The sequence below is a fragment of the Maylandia zebra genome, linkage group LG9 (assembly GCF_041146795.1).
Source record: "Maylandia zebra isolate NMK-2024a linkage group LG9, Mzebra_GT3a, whole genome shotgun sequence".
Classification (NCBI taxonomy): Eukaryota; Metazoa; Chordata; class Actinopteri; order Cichliformes; family Cichlidae; genus Maylandia; species Maylandia zebra.
In genome coordinates, this window is record NC_135175.1 from 6,719,332 (window position 1) to 6,738,742 (window position 19,411).

The 19,411-nt window shown below is 41.7% G+C and overlaps 1 protein-coding gene across 7 annotated transcripts in view; it reads left to right on the forward strand.

The window, feature by feature from the left end:
- Positions 1 to 15,351, forward strand: part of slc12a7b (solute carrier family 12 member 7b) — a 77,536-nt gene extending 62,185 nt beyond the window's left edge. For 3 of the 7 annotated variants that reach the window (XM_004572290.3, XM_004572293.6, XM_004572295.5), the window contains exons 9-26: positions 152 to 319; positions 462 to 560; positions 849 to 906; positions 1,141 to 1,315; positions 1,418 to 1,536; positions 1,705 to 1,803; positions 2,204 to 2,323; positions 2,565 to 2,669; positions 3,185 to 3,353; positions 3,948 to 4,143; positions 4,346 to 4,515; positions 4,716 to 4,847; positions 5,056 to 5,163; positions 5,509 to 5,625; positions 10,151 to 10,326; positions 11,109 to 11,123; positions 12,154 to 12,287; positions 13,054 to 15,351. In XM_004572290.3, coding sequence (XP_004572347.1) covers positions 152 to 319; positions 462 to 560; positions 849 to 906; positions 1,141 to 1,315; positions 1,418 to 1,536; positions 1,705 to 1,803; positions 2,204 to 2,323; positions 2,565 to 2,669; positions 3,185 to 3,353; positions 3,948 to 4,143; positions 4,346 to 4,515; positions 4,716 to 4,847; positions 5,056 to 5,163; positions 5,509 to 5,625; positions 10,151 to 10,326; positions 11,109 to 11,123; positions 12,154 to 12,287; positions 13,054 to 13,145 — 2,252 coding nt within the window. In that variant the 3' untranslated portion in view covers positions 13,146 to 15,351. The remainder of the gene's footprint in view (positions 1 to 151; positions 320 to 461; positions 561 to 848; positions 907 to 1,140; positions 1,316 to 1,417; positions 1,537 to 1,704; positions 1,804 to 2,203; positions 2,324 to 2,564; positions 2,670 to 3,184; positions 3,354 to 3,947; positions 4,144 to 4,345; positions 4,516 to 4,715; positions 4,848 to 5,055; positions 5,164 to 5,508; positions 5,626 to 10,150; positions 10,327 to 11,108; positions 11,124 to 12,153; positions 12,288 to 13,053) is intronic. The other 4 variants (XM_004572292.3, XM_076887913.1, XM_004572291.3 and 1 more) reach the window with 3 other exon arrangements.
- Positions 15,352 to 19,411: the final 4,060 nt, after the last annotated feature.

A 19,411-nucleotide genomic window follows, 5' to 3' on the forward strand; every position in this document is an offset into this window, starting at 1 on the left:
TTGTTCCCCCCTCCTTTGTCCACCTGTTTCCCCTCCCTCTCCCCTCCAGAGAGGAGTTAAACAGTTAAACTTGTGTCCTGGGAGTACATGCGTTTCACAACACATTATGCTGTTTGCAGTATGAATTAGAATATTTCTGTCTCTCTTGTAGAAAATATGTGGTCGACATACGGCCCTCTGGGTATGTTGGTGGAAAAGAGCAACTTGCCATCGGTTGAGGGTGGCGACCCAACCCAGGACATCTACATGCCCTATGTAGTCAACGACATCACCACCTTCTTCACACTGCTGGTCGGCATCTACTTTCCCTCTGTCACCGGTAAGCTGGCGCCATAAGCAACAGACTCATTCTTTGTACACGTGCATGACAGTTTTTAACATCCGTTATGGCTGAGAGACAGCCATAGGAGTCTCTGAAGATGACCTGTTTGACTTTTGACTGTGACCCTGTCACCTCTCAGGTATCATGGCTGGTTCAAACCGCTCAGGTGACTTGAGAGATGCCCAGAAGTCCATTCCCATTGGGACCATCCTCGCTATCACTACCACTTCCATCATCTGTATCCTTCAACCTCGCACTGTTACCAGATATGATAACAAGTCACACAGAACACTGATAAATTAAAAAAAATCTTATTACACCTCTGATCCAGAAAAGTGAAAAACTGATTCGACCACAGTTTATTATTAAACTTGCCAGTGGAAGATTATCTAACAGTCACCAGATTTTTTCATCTTTGAGGAACTTAAAATCAAGAATTAAAGACTAATATTAACCACCAGCCAGGATGTGGTTGATTTCAGTGTGTACAGCTTTGCAGTTCGTTCTCCTTAGCTCTGCTTCCCAGATATCACCTCCGTGGTTCTGTTTGGCGCCTGTATTGAAGGAGTTTTGCTTCGAGATAAGTAAGAGCTTAACATATTCAACGTTACTATGGACAGTGTGCTGAATGAATGTGTTTTAATAATGGAAATGGAGAGAAAATATGCCTCAAACATGCACGTCTTCTTCATTTATAGCATCCAATGGTTTAAACAGGAATAAAAACATCACCACACTGTCCTGTCAGTTTTTGTTAAATCTTCCAATATTTGTGAATAACAGCGTTTGTCATTCACATAATTGTTTTTGCATTGCAGATTTGGCGATTCTGTAAAGGGGAACCTTGTTATCGGCACCCTGTCATGGCCCTCTCCCTGGGTTATTGTGATTGGCTCGTTCTTCTCCTGCTGTGGGGCTGGTTTGCAGAGTTTGACCGGTGCCCCTCGCCTGCTGCAGGCTATTGCACGAGATGGCATTGTACCCTTTCTACAGGTTTGACGGTTTGACTCAAACAGCACTAACAGCAGACACTAATACTTTCAGTTTCTAGTCTTACGTGCCTCAACGTTCACACTTGGCTGCATCTGCTCGTAGGTGTTTGGTCACGGGAAAGCCAATGGGGAACCAACCTGGGCTCTCCTGCTGACTGCTGGGATCTGTGAGATCGGCATCCTCATCGCTTCCCTGGACGCTGTGGCGCCCATCCTGTCAATGTCAGTATCTGAAAGAAATATTATGCAATCTCATTCCATAAAAGTAGCTCAGCAGATCAAGTCTGTGATCCCCCAAGTATACAGCTGCTTACAGTAGATCATAAAGTGGAGATTTATTATTTGAAAAGTGACCAGAACTTTTGGATTGCTGTTTTCCCTCCTCAACAGGTTTTTCCTCATGTGCTACCTTTTTGTGAATCTTGCCTGTGCTGTTCAGACCCTGCTGCGAACGCCTAACTGGAGACCACGCTTTAAGTACTACCACTGGTGGGTGATGTGGTAAACATCCTTGCATGTTTACATCATATATCTTGTATTATATGTCGAACTGGTGTCCACAGACTGTTAAAGGTCCTCGTTAATTTGAAGCCATCAAATTAGATTTTTGATTTTTGGACGTGTGGCAGGAATCCCTCATACACAGACACCTTCACAGCCACAGGCACAACCATTTAGCCTTTACTGAAGATTAATTCCACAACACAGGTTAAGGACAATGGCAAACGGCACTATTGTTAGCTGTGGATTTTGATTACTCTATTGAATCCTAAGCCTCTCATCTCTCTAGCTTGAGCTGTTTTCACTTTATAAAGACATTTCCATGAATGCACAGAAAACTAAATGAGCATGTAAATTGTTTTTTAATCTTTTCTTTTCTTGTTTTCAGGGCTTTGTCCTTCCTTGGAATGAGCTTATGTCTTGCTATTATGTTCATCTCCTCCTGGTATTACGCTATTGTTGCTATGGTCATCGCTGGCTGCATCTACAAATACATTGAATACCGAGGGTAAGATTGCGAGATAATGGATGTGACCGAGAAACTCAGTACACTGTAAAGAGAGGAAATAATTTATCTGGAGAGAAGCTCTTGAGGTTCTTGTTTTATTTTTGCTTGCACCGTGTTAAAAGTAGCTCATGTTGCCGCAATAAACTGCATATGATCCCTAAAGGAGTTCTTACTGCCCTAAATGGATTGCTACTTTTCTCTTATCACTGAGTGCTTTTCATTCATTTGTTTGCTTTAACAGGGCAGAGAAGGAATGGGGTGACGGTATCAGAGGCCTCTCTCTTAATGCTGCCCGCTATGCCCTCAATCGACTTGAGGATGCTCCACCTCACACCAAGAACTGGAGGTATGGGTGTTTGAGGGTGTGTGTGTTTACAGTTGATATTGTGTTGGGATGGACAATAACAAGACAAGAATAGACACAGAGGATGAATTTCATTAATCTTTTGGTTCCCTTCCTAATCTGTCATGAGCAGCTGATAAGCCTTCATACTGTGAGGCTCACACTGACCTTGAAGTCCTTCTTTCCAAACCAGTGGGTACTCTTCTTAAGGGTCTGCTGTTTCCAGTTACCAGCTGTTCTTTTTCACTGTCTACCTTCAACATATGTCCCTGCAAAGCTGAGTGAGAACCAATAGTGCGACAATAATACTGCCGCACCAACATTTCAACAGTATTTTCTTTACAAACAGCTGTTATGTCACATGATTACAGGCCTTGCACTGTAATTTGAATTTGTGCACCTGATAATTGTGCAAAAAATTTAAATCCAAAATATTTGTTGGTGTTGTTTTTATTCCTGAAGTTTAAAAGAATGAAGTAAAATTAAGCCAGACTGTTTTCCCCTCTCAATCTGCATAGGCCTCAGCTTTTGGTGCTTCTGAACGTGGACTCAGATCAAGCAGTCAAACACCCTCGCCTGGTCTCCTTCACCACCCAGCTGAAGGCAGGGAAAGGCCTGACAATAGTGGGGAATGTTTTGCAGGGAACCTACCTCACTAAGGAGTCGGAGTCTAAGAAGGCTGAGCAGGTATGGTGGGGAAGCACGCGCACAAGTGTGCAAATAAAAGGCAGGTGGCGATACTGTCATTAATATTGATCTGCAGTTGCTAATAATTTAATATCAGTTGTAATGCTTGCTATCTTATCTGTGCTTCAAGGGCTTCAGATTCATCACTGGACCCAAAGGCAAATCTGTACTATCAAGCTGCATTTAGAGCATTTTATAGACTCTAACTGCAGATAAACTCTGCCACCTACTGGCCATAATAAGCAATTCATGTGATTCTTTCAGGCTGGTTTTAACTTTTATCCTCCTTAAAAACAGTTTCTGTTGAAGCAGTCATGCCCAGAAGCAACTTTACAGATGTACAAAATTATTTATTGTTCAGATCCATCAGTACAAGTTATCCTGAATGGATGTGAGTAACTAACAAATAGGTTATTTGAAGTGTTAGCTTAGCTAAGCAGGGAAACTTTGCTGTAGTGTAGCCATATCTTCTCTGGAAAAAACACATTTTGTTTTGTCAGTTGGTGCAACTTTAATAGTGAATCAGTTTTAGTCTCTTTTATGATTAACGATGAAATCCCTGTCCTCTTTTTCTCTCTCTCTCTCTCTCTACAGAACATTAAGGCTGCAATGTCTGCAGAGCGTACCAAAGGATTCTGTCATGTTGTAGTGTCTTCCAACCTTAGAGATGGTGTCTCACACCTCATCCAGTCTGCAGGCTTGGGAGGCATGAAGCACAACACAGTCCTGATGGCCTGGCCTGGAGCCTGGAAACAGTCCAATGACCCACAGTCATGGAGGAATTTCATAGGTACCGTGCAGTAGAATTGCAAAAATAGGGACACAATAACAGAATATATGTCGTAATTTATTTTAAAATACAGTGTAGATAAAGAGAAGACATCGTATGTGACATTTGCTGTCTGTCATTACTCTGTCAAGATGGCAGTGACTTAATGCAGCACAGTGATTTATCTCTCATAGACCCTCTGTCTGTCCTTCTGTTCATCCAGAGACAATCCGGGAAACCACAGCAGCCCATCAGGCCTTACTTGTGGCTAAGAATGTGGACAGTTTCCCCACCAACCAGGACCGCCTAGGAGAGGGCACTATTGATGTGTGGTGGGTGGTTCACGATGGGGGCTTGCTGATGCTGCTGCCCTTCCTGCTTCGACAGCACAAGGTTGGTTGGACTAGTTTGGATTGTGTTTATTCCTGAAACCATCTTAAGCTCAGCAGCATTTTCTTCTATTTCTTATTCCACCCAGAGCCTTTCTTTCACACCCATCTGTCCCGCCTGACATTCTTCTGTCCCTTATCCATCCTGTTTACCGTGCTGTTACTCCATATCTTCCATAATAATGGTGCCTTTCTCCCCTCCAGGTGTGGAGGAAGTGTAAGATGCGCATCTTTACTGTAGCTCAGATGGACGACAACAGCATCCAAATGAAGAAAGATCTCCAGATGTTCCTTTATCACCTGCGACTGGATGCAGAGGTGGAAGTTGTAGAGATGGTGAGCATCACCCAAGGATAGCCCTGAATGGTATTCATGTCTAAGTGCAATGGGAAGCAGGATGGTTATTGAAGTTTTTCAACAATTCAGTGCCTACTTTTGTCTTAATATGATGAATGTTGTGAGGAGTTTGTCAGAGGACCCACATTGGCATCGTCCCTGAAAAATAATGTGGCTGCTGTAACGCCCGTGTTTATCCCCTTTGCAGCATGACAATGACATCTCAGCCTTCACCTATGAAAAGACTCTTGTGATGGAGCAGAGGTCGCAGATGCTGAAACAGATGCACCTTTCCAGGACTGAGAGGGAGAGAGAGGTAAAGAAGCGCTAAAAACAAACCTTCACTTGGTCTGTTTGCTGCTGTTCAACAAATGTGGATGCATTTTTTTATACTCAGTTAAATGCATTTATTCCTACTGTATGCATTTTTAATACATTGCATGTATATGTGTACATGCAAAATGATTAATAGCACACACAGCACAGCAATCAATTTACTCACTCATCCAGATAGTATTTAAAAAACAACTAAGAGGTCATTCACATGAATAACAGTCTATGACACTGAAGTCACTCATGGCCCAACATCAAGCTAAATGCCTGCTGGCCCCTTTTCCTGTTCATCTGCCACTGCCTTTCTGGGCCTCGCCGCACCATTCAGATTCAGAGTATCACTGACGAATCGCGTAGCTCAATCCGGAGGAAGAACCAGGGCCCTGCCGAGAACGCGAGCCTCAGCCGGCAGTCCTCAACGACGGAGGATGCTCAGGAGGATGAGGTAGCTGATCTTGTCAACCCATTGTTCCCTTACTGGTAACGACACAGGCCCGTCTTCACAAAGCTCCATCTTTGGCTACAGGTGTTGCTCATCATTTGGCTGCATTATCATCATCACGTTTTAAAATCACATTTTCTGTTTCACATTTGCCAGAAAAATATGCGCAAGTGATCAGCGTTGCATTATTACTGAGTTACTGGAATAGTGTGGACAATGGACGTAATGCATACTGTAATAAATAAAGATAGAAAGAGGGAAGTTTGGAGAAAATGTAGTAAGGAAGGAAATCAGATCCCACAATTTCCATCTTTATGATGAAGACATAGTTCCAAGTTGAGCATTTAACACTCTAATGTTGACTTCTTGTTGGAAATGCAGTTTTGTTCTACTTAACAAGCTTGCCTTAACGCAGATGTCTAATACACATCTTTAGTGTCATGATCAAAGCTCTACACAAAATTGGTGAGCAGGGTTCTCTGGGTAACCCTTTGTTATTTTAACCTTCTAGTTTATCCTTAGTATCACCACATGGCTGGTGTACTGGTCTTATTCTAGGGTAGTAGAGTGATAAATAACCATGATATATCATGTCTTTGCTGCCAGTTCACCAGTTCTGTCTGGCCAAAGCCAGCAGTAAGACGCACAAATGCAATCTTCTGCTTTGCCCACAACTACAAACTTACTGTTACTGGTAATAAGCCAATTCATGTTTGAGTGGCTTCTTTCAGTGCCCCCCCTCTTTTATCCACAAGGGGTAACCATGGCAACACCGTATACTTAACCTGGCAGATTTTTATTTATCATTTTCTTTTTTCCTTTAAATGCCGGATAACCTCTGTGATGCAACCCCCATGGGATTTGTGTCTCCTCCCAATTGGATCTTTTGTGTGTTTGATGTTGTTCAGGCTAAAAATTGCTTATAACCTTTGTTTAAATTTACGACTGTCCAGCAAAAGTAGATGCTTTATTATACCAGAACATCTGATCATTAAAGCCACCGGTCCAGATTAGCCCAACAGTAGTGCTACCTGCTACTGTGTAGTCAGCAAGAGCTGCTTTGTGAATACCAGCCCATTGCATCCTGAAACTGCTGCCTGGCCCATTACCTCCATCACCCCACCTATTCCTCACCCCCTGGCAAGAGTGGGCAGTATTGTCTAAGAAAACTGAAGAGTGTAAATAACATTTCACGTTACTAATACCATCAGACTCATGTGTTTACAGCTGAACAGTTTGATTCTCACATTTAGGGGAGGGAGGGGAGGGTGCTGTTTATCTACTATCTTTGAAAATGACAATACTGTCCTCTTTCTGCTCCATTCTAACCATAGTCAGAACCTACACATCATCCCTCCCTCCACCCTCCTACCATTCATTCTTCCCACTGTATCTGTCTGGTTTTACCACAGTGGGTAGTTAAGGTTAAAAATACTATACTACAGAAAACAAAAATATTTGTATTACACTGATTTATTTGCAGCACCTTCAGTGAATAAAACAAATCTACCTTTAATAAATCTTCTGTGTTATTAGCCTGCTGGAGTATCAGAGAACACTGTTTTGTTTTTGTTTTTTAAGATAAACTAAGCGTCAGTCAAATGTAAACACGGTACTAGTGAAGAAAGACAGCTCTGTTCACAGCTTTACAGCAGATAATGTATTCTTCTTCTCTGTCAGTGGCATTAGTTCAGATGTAACTGCTGATATTGAACAGTAGTGACCACTATTGTTGTCAAATCCAACAAAACTCAATGGTATTTAATGTATTAATCACATATGATGTGCTCCACTCCGTGGGACATATCGTGCTGTGCACTATTTCTGTGCTATCCACACACCAAAAGTTTACAAAGCATGCGTTAACATTTAAACACCTTTTATCACCTTTGAGTTTGCACAATACTTTACTATAACCGCTACCTGCACACATAAATGTTTCAGTTGTTGGGACCATCACATCCACCACGTGTGGTGTTGTAAAGGTTTGTATTTCTGTCGCTATTCACTCTTCTTTCTTAAATGTCATCATTCCCTTCAGTCCTGTCATACCATTGATATTATATCAGCAATTCCCAAGTTCCAAAAGGGATACTTGTGCACAAGCAGAAGGTTCAGCATCCTGAAAGATTAGTCCAACTCGTATGAAAAAAACTGAAATTGCAAATTACTGTATTTGAAAACTTAAGCACACCTGAACAACAGGGAAAATTAACAGTAAAAGAAATGTACAGTGGGGCAAAAAAGTATTTAGTCAGCCACCGATTGTGCAAGTTCCCCCACTTAAAATGATGACAGAGGTCAGTAATTTGCACCAGAGGTACACTTCAACTGTGAGAGACAGAATGTGAAAAAAAAATCCATGAATTCACATGGTAGGATTTGTAAAGAATTTATTGGTAAATCAGGGTGGAAAATAAGTATTTGGTCACCTCAAACAAGGAAAATCTCTGGCTCTCACAGACCTGTAACGTCTTCTGTAAGAAGCTTTTCTGTCCCCCACTCGTTACCTGTATGAATGGCACCTGTTTGAACTCATCATCTGTATAAAAGACACCTGTCCACAGCCTCAAACAGTCAGACTCCAAACTCCGCCATGGCCAAGACCAAAGAGCTTTTGAAGGACACCAGGAAAAGTATGGTAGACCTGCACCAGACTGGGAAGAGTGAATCTACAATAGGCAAGCAGCTTGGTGTGAAAAAATCAACTGTGGGAGCAATCATCAGAAAATGGAAGACATACAAGACCACTGATAATCTCCCTCGATCTGGGGCTCCACGCAAGATCTCATCCCGTGGGGTCAAAATGATCATGAGAACGGTGAGCAAAGATCCCAGAACCACACGGGGGGACCTGGTGAATGACCTGCAGAGAGCTGGGACCAAAGTAACAAAGGTCACCATCAGTAACACACTACAACGGCAGGGAATCAAATCCCGCAGTGCCAGACGTGTTCCGCTGCTGAAGCCAGTGCATGTCCAGGCCCGTCTGAAGTTTGCCAGAGAGCACATGGATGATACAGCAGAGGATTGGGAGAATGTCATGTGGTCAGATGAAACCAAAGTAGAACTTTTTGGTATAAACTCAACTCGTCGTGTTTGGAGGAAGAAGAATACTGAGTTGCATCCCAAGAACACCATACCTACTGTGAAGCATGGGGGTGGAAACATCATGCTATGGGGCTGTTTTTCTGCCAAGGGGACAGGACGACTGATCCGTGTTAAGGACAGAATGAATGGGGCCATGTATCGTGAGATTTTGAGGCAAAACCTCCTTCCATCAGTGAGAACTTTGAAGATGAAACGAGGCTGGGTCTTCCAACATGACAATGATCCAAAACACACCGCCCGGGCAACAAAGGAGTGGCTCCGTAAGAAGCATTTGAAAGTCCTGGAGTGGCCTAGCCAGTCTCCAGACCTCAACCCCATAGAAAATCTGTGGCGGGAGTTGAAAGTCCGTGTTGCTCGGCGACAGCCCCAAAACATCACTGCTCTCGAGAAGATCTGCATGGAGGAATGGGCCAAAATACCAGCTACTGTGTGTGCAAACCTGGTAAAGACCTATAGTAAACGTTTGACCTCTGTTATTGCCAACAAAGGTTATGTTACAAAGTATTGAGTTGTATTTTTGTTATTGACCAAATACTTATTTTCCACCCTGATTTACCAATAAATTCTTTACAAATCCTACCATGTGGATTCATGGATTTTTTTTTTCACATTCTGTCTCTCACAGTTGAAGTGTACCTCTGGTGCAAATTACTGACCTCTGTCATCATTTTAGGTGGGGGAACTTGCACAATCGGTGGCTGACTAAATACTTTTTTGACCCACTGTATCATTGATTGAACTAAATGGCAAAAGAAAACTGTTGAAATAGCTAGGTGTAAAATGATTGCTAAGAGTATAAAATCTTAGGTTAATTGTTAAATTGTTAGGCGTGTGGAAAAAGTAATAAACTGTTAGCTTAATATTTTGGATAAATGGCTAGCCAGCTACAAAAAAAAACATTTTTCCTCTCTATTTAAAGAATTTTTACATGTAGTATCAAGCCCAGTAAAACAAGTGATTAGATGTTTTATCAACTGATTAGTTCATTAGCACCCCTGTGGAGGACTCCAATACATGTTGGGGAAGTAATTTAGCCATTTAAATCAGCTGTGTTGACACAGGATGATATCTAAAACTTGCATTGTGGCCTGGAGTTCCCCCACACCGTCGTATGGTTACACCACAACTGTTTGCTAAGTACAATTATCTAAAACTGGTCACTGAATATATAATGGAAAAAGTAGCTGTGACTGTAAGCGCTGAAAGTAGTTCAGATCTATTATAAAGTGAGTTCACATGAGAGGTGTTGTTGATGAGAAAAGTCTATCTGACAGGCCTTAGGGGGTATGTTGGATGAGTTCCCATTTCCTTTTCTCTTTTGTTTTCTTTCTCCTGTGCCCTGAAACTTCTCTTGGTAATAATCATATCCACTAATCTTCTGCTCTTGTCCTCATCCTACTCTCTGCATCGCCTCCAGGCCCAGCTCATCCACGACAGAAACACGGCATCTCACGCCACAATAAACGATAAGGTTGATGCTGAACCCGAGCAGGTTCACATGACCTGGACCAAGGACAAGCTCCTCACAGAGCGTAACCGTAACCGCGAGTGCAATGCCAACGTTGCTGTACGTGACCTGTTTAACATGAAGCCGTAAGTACTCGCTTGCCTGAACAATATTTAATTGAGAAATAACAAAACTTTTGTGTATTTGTTGCTAGATTTAAAAAAAAACGTGTTGATCTGTAGGTTTGAAATTTTAAGATAAAAAGAGTTTATATTAGTAAAATACACTAAAGTGACATGGTGTTACTGCATGTGCCTTGTGAGGGACGTTTGCACCATTTTGAATCATTTTTCTCAAACGTAATATCTCATAAAAGTTCATTTCAGAGGGACCGGAAGCTCACCCAGTACTGATATTAGTTCAGGATGGTGCCAAACCTCAGAGAAGGAGCATGAGTAGGAGTAGTGTTAGTACTGACCCCAAGAGGGTGAAATGGGACAACTGTGCATGGCGTGTGCATTCAGGCTGCATTTGGTGTGCGTGCGCGTGTGTGCACTTTCAGCCATTTCAGCTTTAATGTATGGCCAATCTGTGTGCACACTTAATAGACTAACACCTTCTCTTCCCATACTTTCCACACTGTCAGTGGACTCCATCAGAAATGCCCCAGTTCACTTCCATTGGCTCATTAAGTTAAAACCCCAAAATCCCAAGTCTTGCCGGACCGGAAGAACTTTTCAGATTCCCTCACCCTACACATCAAAGAGCTCCATGTCACTTTCTGGGGTTTACTCGAGTCACCTTCGGGTGTCACTGCGAGTCATTTGGGACATTTGGAAGCATGCAGTGTGGTGGGGAGAGCTGCCGAGCAGATGTAGAAGCATCTAAGCTGGTTTCTGTTGTTTTGTCCCATTTTTCCTCCTTCTAGAGAGTGGGAGAGTCTGTAAGTCGCATTCTCTTTGCCCTAGGCCCTGTGTGTTCTGCTACTGTGGTGACTATGTGCTCCAGCTCGTGTGCTCGTACCTCCATGTATCTGTGTTGTCCTTGTTTGCATGCCCTAATGTGCACCGACTTCATCTTCCTGCTTCAAACAGCATGTTGGTGGCTAAAGCCTCTGCTGGGTTATGTTGCATTTACAGCTTATAACATGAGAATTTGTGCTTTCCATTGACTGTTTTCAAAAAATAGTCAAACAGAAAAAACATTCATTCAGAACGGCATTAAACTAAAAGTGTGTATTTATAGGTTGATCTGATATCCTCGTGTTGGTGTTGTTCCCAGATCATCATACTAAATGTTGTTCCAGGATCAACATTGCAAGTGACCAATCAGAATGTTGTGACGTCCCTGACCCTAACCCTAACCCTAACCGTAACCCTTTAATAAACAGTAAGCAGAATTGATATTGTCCTTGCAACATTGGAATTTCATAAATGCACGAATGGCTTGGCGCGCAAAGGAATAACATCACAACAATGTGATTGGTCACTTGCAATGTTGAACCTGGAACAACATTTTCATGATGGTCTGGGAACAACACCAACACGAGGATATCAGATCATCCGTATTTATAGTTGAATGGAAAGCATGGATTGGAAATCCTGTGACATCGCCTTGTAATTTGGCTTTTGGCAGTTGACATTGCGTGCTGTATATCATCTCACAAAGGTGAAGATGAAGAGGCAGCATTTAAGGAGACAGCTGATTCTTTACACAATAAAGACGTTATATTTCGGCCTAATCTTAAATAAAGTGTTGACATGATTCAGATTCATCTGTCTTTCTCAAAATGCTGCCTCTACACGTTATGTGAAATTCTTAATGCTTGTGCCGAGCATCATTTCTCATGTGTGTTTGAAGCTGATGTCAAATGTGCATGAGTTACTGCGTAAAACGTTGCTGACGTGACATCGTGGTCATTAATGTTTTCTTCATTGTGGCTTCTCTCACTGTGGATGCTCTTGTCAAACTAGGAACCAGACGAATGTCCGTCGCATGCACACTGCTGTCAAGCTGAATGAGGTGGTGGTCAACAAGTCACAGGGAGCTCATCTGGTTCTGCTTAACATGCCTGGACCACCGAGAAACAGAGGCGGAGATGAAAACTGTATCCTTCAAATGGTTGTTTTTATGTTACGACTGTATTAGGAAAAGGTTGTGATCGCAAGGAAGTGTTTCTGTTATTTAATCCATCTGCTGATTGTACTTTAGAAAGAAGTGGTTCTCTCTTTTTTAAATTACTGCAGAGTATTTGTACGTTGCAGAATAGTTTGGTCTAAACACAACAGTAGCATGTTTGTAGCCACAATGTTGGGTTTTTTGAACCAGAAATGGCTATATATGGACCCACGTAAGTGCTAATTAGTGTTATGTGATATACGGAGTTGCCGCCTGCCACACACCCTGCTGTGGAGCGAACAGCTGACAGACACAGGCAGAGAACACAAACTGCTGAGGAGGTGGATATTTAAGCTAACATATATTTTATTTATGCCAAAGCAGGGCAATTCATTTGTTATAACAGTTAAAAATTAAATTAAACACAACACACATGCAAATAGCTCAAAACAGTTGAATCGTATGCAACTCAATATCCTAATAGAGTCAAAGTAGAATAACGTAAATATACATTAGTCACTGCAGAGCAATAAAGTGGCTTAGTGTGTGCCAAGGTTTGTGTCAGTGCAGGGTCCAAACAGCTGGGCATAAAACGTGCCATGTCTATGCTAATAATCCCGACCCACCCTCCTCTCACGTGGCTAAAAGCATCACACTGGCCAATGATCACGCATTCATTGCACATTCATTGGGAGGTGGGGTGTGACACCTGGTGTGCCTGTGTGTGTGCTTTACCTTGACTGCTGTTTTCTCAGACATGGAGTTCCTGGAGGTTCTCCTCGAGGGTCTGAATCGGGTCCTCCTGGTTCGAGGTGGTGGCCGTGAAGTCATCACCATCTACTCCTAAAAATCCCCCCAAAACTTTCATGGCCTACCCTGCACCCAACACTGGCACATCGCCATGGAAACCACGCAGTGAGGAAGAAGCCTAATTTTGGTTTTTAATGAAGGGCAGGGGTTGTTGGCAGGCGGGACCACCTTATGACTGACAGTTGACCTAAAATACGTCAGGATGAAGGAAATCGTTGGCGCCGAATAAGCCGAGCACAGCGTGCGTCCAGCTGGACCAGAGAACCCTTGCGCACAGAAGATAGAGCATAGAGACACTTTATATCTTTCATTTACATCTGACAACCTTGTTGTGTTCTGTTACATTTTCACACTCTGTCCTCTTTGTGTCGATGTTGGTAAATGGTAAATGGCCTGTATTTGTATAGCGCTTTACTAGTCCCTAAGGACCCCAAAGCGCTTTACATATCCAGTCATCCACCCATTCAAGCACACATTCACACACTGTGACAAGTTTATGGCACTCACTGTGTAAAGACGAGCGGAGAAGAAGTGAATGTGTTGATATGAGCTTTATAGTCTTTGTTTTGTTTTGCTGGACCTGAGAAAAACATGCACTTAATGGATTTAAGTTAAGATGCACAAAGTGCAAAAATGACCCTTTTGCTGTTTTCAAAGCTCCATGTGGGGTGATGTTTTCATTGAAATGTTGTCAGTCTGTTGAGAAGCTGCTGAAATGTTCTGTTTTAGACTGGAGAGCTTTGATGTTGTTGAAGGGTGGAGTCATGTCTGCAGCTGAATGAGTTGATGGAAGGACCAGTTGGGAGGATGCTGAACAAGCATCTTATCCCAGTTTAGTGAGTGGAAGCCTTTCAGATCTCGGGTTCTGCATTTTTGATTTCCCACCCTCAAACTGTAGCTTTTATCTTAATAGGGAAAAAGCCATAGCTAGAAGCATGAATGGTGTCTAGAGAAACAACTGGTTGGGAACAAGAAATATATTCTTTTTTTAAGAGCTGTATGACGATAGCTTAGTAAATAATTCGATTGGTTTGTAGGTTTTTGCACAGTTAATCTATATTTTAGCCTCTCAATTGTTTGATTTTAGCAATGTATACATTTAAGATGTAAAAGCACAAATTGACACATTTAAATTAGTGTAATTGTACCCCCGTACTGACAGTTCCAGCACTGCTGACTTTGCACTACCAGTTTTCAGTCTTCATTCATTGTGTACTTTCCATTTGGTAGCTCTAATATGTTCCTAACAGGAGATACAAGGATGCAGACTGCTTCATACTGTTTAATACCCATGTTTCAATGTTGGTCGTAGAACATTTTACCGATTTAAAATTTTAACGGCTTTGAGTTTCAGATTGAGTAGATTTGGGGGGGGGGGGGGGGGGGGGGGGGGCCTGTAAAAAGTGCCAAAATGACTTTAAAAGAAACTGTGGAAGTATTTTGACTGCAGCTGACACATGGCCTACTGTAGCTGATGTTTCTGGCCATCTTTAATCTTTAGAAACAAGCATGAAGGTTTGTTTTTTTTATAATGCAGGTCCCTCATTTCTGCCAGGAATAAAGAAATTAATATGATGAAACTAATGGTGCGCTATCAAGGGCATTTCAAGAGGAAGAAGGAAAAAAGGATCCCGCTCCTTCCTCATGTGTACCTCCACAGTTTCTTTTCAAAATTAGCCGCCGCAGTATTCTGTAAAGCAGAAAGTTCCCTTTTCCTCACACTGCCCTGCAGAGAAAAACTGGAACTTTTGATTGTTGCTTATGCTACCTGTGTGTTTTTGTTGTGTTCTGCTCAGTTGTTAATGCCTGTGTTACTCTATAAATACAGTCAAATATGGTCTTTGTGGTTTTTGTTACATTATCGCTGATCTTCTGTTGCTTTTAACTGTTAATTCGAGACGAGTTTTATGACACGAGGCAGAGGGGAGGAAGTTATTTGTTTTAGTTTTTTTTTTCTTATTGTTTGCATTTTGTTTTAACCCACCAGAAACACTTTATGCTCATCACACAGGGCAGTGTGTGTGGTGGCACCCTGGACGGAAAGCGTTAAGAAGAAGGGGTGAAGCCACGGGGGTGACAGGAGCAAATGACTTCTGCTGCATGCTACATGAAGTAATGTCACTGTTTCACTTTAGTTTTCAGTTTTAGGAACCAAGGATGAATGACAAGACGAGTGAGCGCCAACTGTAAAGTTTTAGGAAGTCTGACTGGCTGAAAATTGTAAAAATAAATTATTGAAGACATTCTTTTTTTTTTTGTTCTTGTTTAATCTGGTTACTGAGCTGAGTAGCAGTAACTTAGCATAAAGAAAACAGTCAACCCTTAAACAAAAGATGCTATATAATACAAAGAAAGTTTCCATCAGCGGTGTGTGTGTGTGTGTGTGTGTGTGTGTGTGTGTGTGCGTGTGTGTGCGTGTTACACAGCTCTGTTTTGAGGTGACTGCAGAATGTTATCTACCTCAAGCTGTCGCTGAGGCTCGGCTGACTAAAGGAAGTCCAGTCCAAACGAAACTGTTTGAGAAATATTAGGCGAAAATTTGGGCTGTGTGAGAGGATGAGCAGAATAGGCACGTGTGAGCGTGTTTGTACTGTACAGCTGTGTTTCTGTGAACCGGTCATTAGACTTACCAGAGTGAGAACAAATGTTTAACCCCTCTTTAAAGGGCTGTTTGAAGGTTAAGACTTGGGATTAGGCACAGAGCAGTGATATTTATTATGTAGGACCAGGGAGTGACACATTTAACTTATTGTCCTCGCAAAACTAGTAATGTGTGTATTTTCCTGTGTGTGTTTCTGCTGTTTTCCGGCTCCGCTGGGAGGCCTCACAGACTGGAACAGGAAGTTGCATGTGGGTGCACGTATAGAGGAAGGTAGCCCTATAAATTGTATTTGTGCCTCTCTAAATAATAATTAAAAGTGCTGAAACAAACCAGAACTAAAGTTGCCTGGTTATTTATTCTGATCCTCTTATTCAACAAGCATGTTCATTTTCCCTACAATTAAAGGTGTAGGAGGTATAAATTGTGTTCCAACCTTTGCTTTTTTCCTTTTCACCAGATGAAAATTAGAAAATACACTAAAAATGTTGAAATCACAGCCTCTGGTTTCACACAGGATTCAAACCCCACACTCATCTGAAAGTGTTCTGCTTATGCTATCACACTGCTGTGGTGTGTACTGCCCATTTTCAGGGGTTGAAGTGGGAGCTGGCAGATCAGGGAACCCTAAACAGTAAAAATAAGTAACCTCCCACATCGATCTGACATTGAGCTCCAGTCGAGTTTCTGTGTGGACAGGCTGTGATCCAGCCTTCTCAAGCATATGAGCAAAATGCATACTGCATGAGATACCTTTCCACCCCCCACCTAGTATAAAAGTTCGATTTGGTGCATGGAGTAAGTTATCATAAATGAACCTTTTACTTGCAGGCACTAGTAAGGAATAGCTGTTGAGCTGTTTTAACAACTCTGAATTTACCTGACATTAAGGTCTCAGTAGCAGTGAACTCACTTGTGGTGGATGGTAAACTTATTGTTTGACTCAGAAATGTTGACACTGTGTGCAGCTTGTTAGGAGCAGTAAGCAAGAGTTGGTTGATTTGCAAACCTAAACATGGTTCAGCAAACTGTGCAGTTAATGTGCAGGACAGTGGTCGCATTGATGTGCTCACAATCCTCCACAAGAGTGCAGCCTTGCCTTCTCTTCAAACTGGCTCCATGCGACAGATGCTGTGTATGAGTGATATCAGAACCAAATTCAAAACCCCAGAGAGTGGGAGCATCTTTACACGATGCCAACAGCCAGAGCTCTAAACACAAGTCAACATTGTGATTTGTTTTTACTAGCCTGTTCCTGTCCATCCACATCATCTCCAGCAGCAGCAGGCGCGACTGTGATGTTTGCAACATTTACATTTTTCCCTAAGTCAGAACAGTTACTACCATGTTTTCAATAAAGGCACATGGATGACAGGTTTCTGATGTTATAACTTCAGGAGGAAGTTTCTGTGTGTGCTACAAAAACCTTAAACCTTTTTTCTTTATATGGTGTTTCTGAGCAGGCACACGCTGTGTCAGAAACAGTAAAGAACTCTCAGCTTTGACCTTTGACAGCCAGCAGCTGCTTTCTGTGTGCAGTCTGCACCTAGCAAGTTCAGAGTCTATCTCTCTCTCCTGTTCGCTCTGTACATCCTTGAGCAAATGATCTGGAGAGGGAGATGTTTCCATCCATCTGCACAAATGTGTTATTGGCTGACACAAAGAAGTCTCACTGGTGTTTCAGACCCCCAATGAACCAAAATAACAGTCCAGTAATGCAATATTGTGCGCTCATGTCTGTATTGATTTGTGACATTCAGCTTTTTCCATTCATTGAACGAGGTCCTGCTGGGTCATTAGGATGTTTTCTTTCAATGATTTACACACACACACAAATATATGTAAATAAAACAGGGCAAAAGATTAACTTAAGCTTATTATTTGTTCAGTCTGTGTGATTAGGAAGTTAACCCTGTCATGCATGACTTGTGACAACCTCAATCAGGATTTTTTTTAACATATTTTTATTCATATTTAGGCTTGAAAAGATGAATAAAAATACTCATGAAACCCTGATTGGGGTTGTCATAAGTCATGCATGACAGAGTTAAATAACAATAATTACAATGAAACAGGTCGTACATCTATAGTAACATTAAACAACCAGTGGGTGGCAGGGTATGGAGTGGCACATCAATGTCCAATGTAGTGGTTTATGTGCAAGTATACCATCAACACTGACACAAATACAAGAAAACGGCCTTTGAATAGCGGTCCGCTGTAGCGACCACTATGCGTGAAAGGGTTAATGAATCATAGACGATGATGGCCAAAAGATTTATAGTCTTGTAGGAGTGAAAAAAGGGCCCTCAGCTTCATTGATCTATACCAATGGCAAAAACATACAGCTTGTGACTGACTGATGAATGAGGACGCAGGCCTACATCTTTCTATACAGTCTTTGGTTAAAATACCATTTTCATATTGTTGGCTAGCAATCACACCTGATGCACTTAGGTGAAGTGAACTGGTGTGACTGGTGATGACACCTTTTGCAGGTATCTGGTCATAGAATGAACAATGACAGTATAGGGATCAACACAATTTCATATATGACACTTTATGGGTCCAATTACTCTGATGCACAGGTCAACATTCAGGTTGCTAAAACATGAAACGGTACAGAATGACCAGAGGGAACATCTTCTGGGAAGCATTTACTACCGTGAAAATCTTGTAATATTTCTGCCTTAGCACTGCAAAAAACTGAAATTATTATTAGTTAATAATAAGACAGTAAATCAAAAAGACATAACAGTAAGCAGACACAATTTAGTCATGGTTGTGATGTGGTCCTCTGCAGCTTCTGTAGCTGCAGTGGATGTAGCTACAGTGTTGTTGGTGTGTGTGGTTTCTACGCTATTAACATCAGAAAAAGCAGATATGTGGAGGAACCACGCAGCCAGAGCTGTCTATTTTTTTATCACTTTCATCAAATTTAGGAGTATATATACACTACGTTTATTGTATCTTTAATTAATAAGAAAACTCCAGACATTCCATTCTGAGCTCAAGAAGCTTCTGATAGGTTAGTAGAGTCCATTTGAGTAAATTGGTGGCACAGCTGTGGATGCATATAAGGCACCCCCAAAATACAGAGCCTGTTTCTTTGACATGGGAAGACATATCAACCAAAACACCAGGAAAAGAATTGTAGACCTCCATAAGTGTGGCTCAATTTTGAATACAATTTGGGTGCCATTTGTAATTAAGAAATACATACAATTTCTCTCTTTACTCTTAAATTTAACAAATATGTTTTTTATATTTATCTAAAAAGAATAAACATTTAGTCTGATTTAATGTTTTACAATTAAAAAAGTGATTGTGTTTTTATTGGAAGAGTATGTAAATATCTGGTTTCAACTGTATATTTGATGATGTTGGTGTTTGGCTTGATTGTTAGCACAAAGAGTCTCATGTTACCACAATAAAGAGGTGTTGTTAGTGTAGTGCAGGTTTTGTTTATTTTCTGCTCTGAATGTGCACTTTTTTCTACTAGTTTCTATGAAAAGTGCTGCAGAATTAAAGTTTTATTCGATTGGTTGATTGTAACTCATATGAATCACACATACACACGAACAACCATGCAACGTGAAGCTTTTATTTTGAAATGGTGCTGCTAGTAGCGCTTCCTGTGTGTGTGTGTGTGTGTGTGTGTGTGTGTGTGTGTGTGTGTGTGTGTGTGTGTGTGTGTGTGTGCT